Source organism: Adiantum capillus-veneris, chromosome 26 (assembly GCF_014529385.1).
Source record: "Adiantum capillus-veneris isolate H3 chromosome 26, ASM1452938v2, whole genome shotgun sequence".
NCBI classification, from domain to species: Eukaryota; Viridiplantae; Streptophyta; class Polypodiopsida; order Polypodiales; family Pteridaceae; genus Adiantum; species Adiantum capillus-veneris.
In genome coordinates, this window is record NC_140956.1 from 124,326,308 (window position 1) to 124,330,815 (window position 4,508).

At 46.1% G+C, this 4,508-nt stretch overlaps 1 protein-coding gene across 1 annotated transcript; it reads left to right on the top strand.

Annotated features, from left to right (window-relative positions):
• Positions 1 to 827: 827 nt before the first annotated feature.
• Positions 828 to 3,827, top strand: LOC147424135 (uncharacterized). The gene is made up of 2 exons (XM_086501636.1): positions 828 to 2,942; positions 3,037 to 3,827. The coding sequence occupies exons 1-2, from the start codon at positions 1,871 to 1,873 to the stop codon at positions 3,675 to 3,677; spliced, it is 1,713 nt and encodes a 570-aa protein (XP_086357762.1). The 5' UTR covers positions 828 to 1,870; the 3' UTR covers positions 3,678 to 3,827.
• The last annotated feature ends 681 nt before the right edge of the window (positions 3,828 to 4,508 follow it).

A 4,508-nucleotide genomic window follows, 5' to 3' on the forward strand; every position in this document is an offset into this window, starting at 1 on the left:
CCTGGGGTTTTGGCTTGGTTTCATGGCCAATAGGCTTCTGTATGTTGGGAGCATTTCCCAAATCTCTCTTCTCTCTCTCTCTCTCTCTCTCTCTCTCTCTCTCTCTCAGATACCCTGCCTCTCTACCTCATTGATTTGTCTTCTCCATAGGTGCCTCGTTCATGTACGTGGTATTAGAGGTGTTCTAGACCAGAGTCGAGGTGTCCACCGGATCACGAGCCAATTCTTGCTTCATTGCATCTTCGGTTGCCTACTTTGACAATACCCTCTCAAATCCTCTTCTACCTCTAGTTTTTGCATAGTTCCACCTCTTGAATGCCATGTGTGTCACCATTCACGAGGTCTTGGTTGCCTTATGAGAAACCGATTCACTTTATTAGAGAGGGTTTCCTCCGCCTCTTGTGAATAGAAACCCACTAGGCTACCGTCCTTTGCCGTTGGGCGTGTTGAACCCGGCATTACTCAAATACTCTACCAAACACTTCTCCATTATGAGTGCCATGTAGTCTCTCTATATATTAAAAAGACTTTTTTATTTTAGATTGTGTGTTAAACATCATCTCTTTCAAAGTGAGCACGTTCCACATCCAGCTTGACTAGTAAGGAGCTTCTCCTCTCTCTCTCTCTCTCTCTCTCTCTCTCCATTTTCTCTCCACATTGTCCACACACGTCTAATGAGCCCTTTGACCTTCATCTCTCTCTCTCTCTCTCTCTCTCTCACACACACACACACACACGCGCGCGCGCGCACATTTTTTTTTTGGGTAAAATCACACACACACACAAACCCGCACACAAACACACACACAACACAGGCGTCCTGAGAGTTAAAGCACCACGTCATCTCTATTCAGATATAGCCAGGATTGAAGAACAAAGTCACCGGCGACCCAAGCGCCTCGTTTCCTGACGCTGGAAAATGCTGAAAATAGCTCTCCTCCACAAAAATTAGAAGCATACATTTGGGGAAAAAACAGCCAATTTTCCAATAATTGCAGAGATGGAAAATCCTTATTTAGGTCAGGCTTTGATTTTGATGGGTATGTGAACGTGCAGGCTTATGGGTGGGTTGTCCGGTAATATATAAGACTTTAAGCCACCTTTTGATTATGGAAGCTCATGCTGCTATTTAACCCTAATCCCTTATAATTAAGGAGGTGAATAAGGTTAACTTGCTAAAATAGCAATTTCTGCAGGATAAGTGCCATCCTGTCATCAAATTTTGTGGTTATTGAAGCTTCATTGCAGTCTGGATGGTTTTTCGCACTTCATTGCGATGAGGTTTTGTGAATGAATGCATGCGCAGATAGAGAAAATCTATCCGCAACTATGGCGATTATGGATTAGCAGTTTGTGGCGCCGAACCACATTCTAATTTGTGATGAATCCCCTCATTAAACCCTAGTACCCTTAGTACCCTTATGTCTAATCAATCTGCAATCCTCATTTTTTATGACTCTCAAATGTAGCCCTCCAATTATACACTTGGCATTAGTGGTGTGTGAGCAACTTTAGTATCACACCATTTAATTGGTGCAAGTATTCATTGCCTGCCTTTTCTCACCAGCTGATGCCCAATTTATTACAATCTCGTGTCAGGCCTGGGGCTGCATGAGTCCATCAATCAGGTTGCTTCAGCTATTGAATGATCTGACAGCCTTTTCCTTTGTGCAAGGATAGTACTACTCTTGCCTCCAACCCATACATGGGTACTTTGAGATGACTTATCTGAGGGATCGAACTCTTCCCCGCCTGCTTGTCTCCATCCATTTGACCGAACGCATTATGCTACTGGCGAATCATTCAATACAGGGATTTTTATTACTGGCATGTTGATGATCATCAATAGGAGAATACTTGTGTTGCTATTATGCCTGGATCTGGGCTAATTATACTCTTGGCTGCAGCACTGCCTGCTGCCGCAGGGGCCAGCATCCTCCTTGTGCTCTGCTTCGTATGCCACATGCAAAAGGGAGCCAAGGAGAGGCAAGAGATCAGAAGATCAAGCACTCACATCTCCATGATATGGCCAAACATGGCTGACAAGCTGGAAGGAAGCATCACCAAGAAGATCAAAGCGAGCAATAATGCCATTAACTACAAGGACCTCTTCGACTCTTCCGTCAAGCAGAGCAGCAAAATTGCTAGCGCCTGGCGCAGCGCTTATCCCATAAAAGCATTCAAATGGGCCGATCATCCTCATCTCGTCGCAGAGGCCGTTGAGCATGGCTGGTCCACGTTTGCCTTTGCCTTTGCCAACATGGATGCCCCCATCCCACCAAAGCTCTGGGAATCTTGTACTCGATCCTCGTATATCCCTGACAAACTCGGTCAGCCGGAACTCTCCTGGGAGGTCAATGGTGCGTCCAGTGAGTACATGCAGAAAATCCGACTCAACCCCAGCCTCGTAAACTCCAACAAAAGAGAGGTCTATTTTGGTGGGCTTCTCAGCACAGTGCAATCCTTGCAAACCACTCTCCCTCTCCCTGGACCACCATTAGGTCCGCTATCCTTCCCGCAAGAAAGCTACTATGAAATAACAGTTTTTGGCTCAAATGGCAATCTCGATCCGGGATTTGCAGAACTCTCTCATTCTTCTTTCAATGAGAATGAGCATGCACATCTTATTGCTTCTTCAAAACATCGCAGTTGTGCATCCTCTGACGTGCCGCCATCTAGGGTCATAGAAATCAATACACAAAAGAAGCCTAGCACTAATGACACTAGCATTAAGGAAAGCTCAATTTCAGTTGAGAACCTGGCCGCCGGTGCAGCAAATTTGAAAGAGGATGTTGTAGATGCTATCACATTGCAATTGGCTACAAGCGAGCAGCAGATTTTTGCTATTGGTCTTGCGGCTGGTTCAACACCACCTTTTCGCTTGCCTGGTAGCGACACAGCATCGATTGGGTTCTTCTCCAATGGAAGAATTTTTATGAATGGTAAGTTATAATCTTATGTTATGGCATCAAATGAACATATCATTTTACAGAAAATTGCATGCCAAGCTAACTTGCTATGTATGTTGACATGCAGGAAAAGAGCAGAAAAAACAAGAGGGCTGGCAACGCAGGATATGGGGCCCCACAACAGTCGCATTGATGCCGGTAATTGTGGGATGTGGTTTTGATCCATCAGCGCGGAGGCTCTTCTTCACTCTCAATGGAGAAATGGTGGAAAATATCATGCTGCCGCCCATGCCAGGCATCCGTCAAGATGGTTCCACCACACAAGGAGCTGCGACAGGCATGGATAAATCAATGGAATTCACTGCAAACCCATTGTTCCCGACGATCGGCGCAAACTACTGCGTCACAGTGATGGTCAATTTTGGGCAAGCCTCGTTTGCATATGCGGCGGCCAATGCGCAGAGGGTGCCAGACCCGTGCTTTCGGAGGCCACAGGGAGGAGGGAAAGCTGCAGGGGAAGACAGTGCTGATCTGTTCTCAATGGGGCGAATTGATTCGGAGTGGTTGGCTGGCACCGCGGCGATGCAGGCGTTCGCGTCGCCAGGGCGGGTGAATCCTGCGTTTCTGTCCCCACCGCCGCCATCCTCGTCCTCTTCCACCTCCCGAGGCTCCTCTTCCTCCGCCACCGTCAACCCCACGTCTCAGGAGTATAGCGCTCAAGGGGACTCCGAACTCTTCGAGATAACTCTAGATTCACGCCCCTTCTAATTACCGGCCAACGTCTTGAGTTCAAATCTAAGAGTGGATAAATTTTATTTGGTTCTGTTCCCACGATGTACACAACTCTCTCTCTCTCTCTCTCTCTCTCTCTCTCTCTCTCAATTTATTTGCTCATTGGATTGTTCAACGTTTCGAAAACTTCTCTCCTCTCTCTCTCTCTCTCTCTCTCTCTCTCTCTCTCCAACCCCCTTCTCGTCTCTCAAAACTGTTACAATGGGACAAAACTCTCTCTCTCTCTTCCCCCCCCCCCCCCCAAATCTCATTTTTGATTTTTCAAACATATTGCTTTCTTGTTTGTGCTTGCCCTAAGAGAAAGTTTCACAAGTTATACATATGTTGTAGTTTATTTCCACTCTGTGAAATTTTTTACGAGATTTAGCTTTGAGTGTGTGCAAGATTGTTTTTACCCATTTAGGCTGTCCAAAAATAGGTACTTTATGCAAATAATATGTCATATTGTTATAGTTGTGCTCACTTTTGAGAGCCAAGATTTAGTTTCCTGTCACGTACCTGTAATGCCTGCGAACATATCAACCGCCTTCCGACAGCTAAGTCGGAAAGCGAGGTTTAGGGGGAGAGATTGCCCGGTCGGACCAATGTGGAAGGCATGCCGCACACTATAAAGGGTCTAGGAATGATGGGCAAGTGTTGGGAGACATTGTAGCAATGACCTAATCGCAACCCACACAAAATTATCAAATCCGCGGATCGGCAACCCGGCTAGGGCATGGAAGCACGAGCATTGGATGAATAGAAATAGAGGATTCAAGAGAATACCTCACCAATGCAAGTAGAGATTAGCCATGGCAAAACTAACTC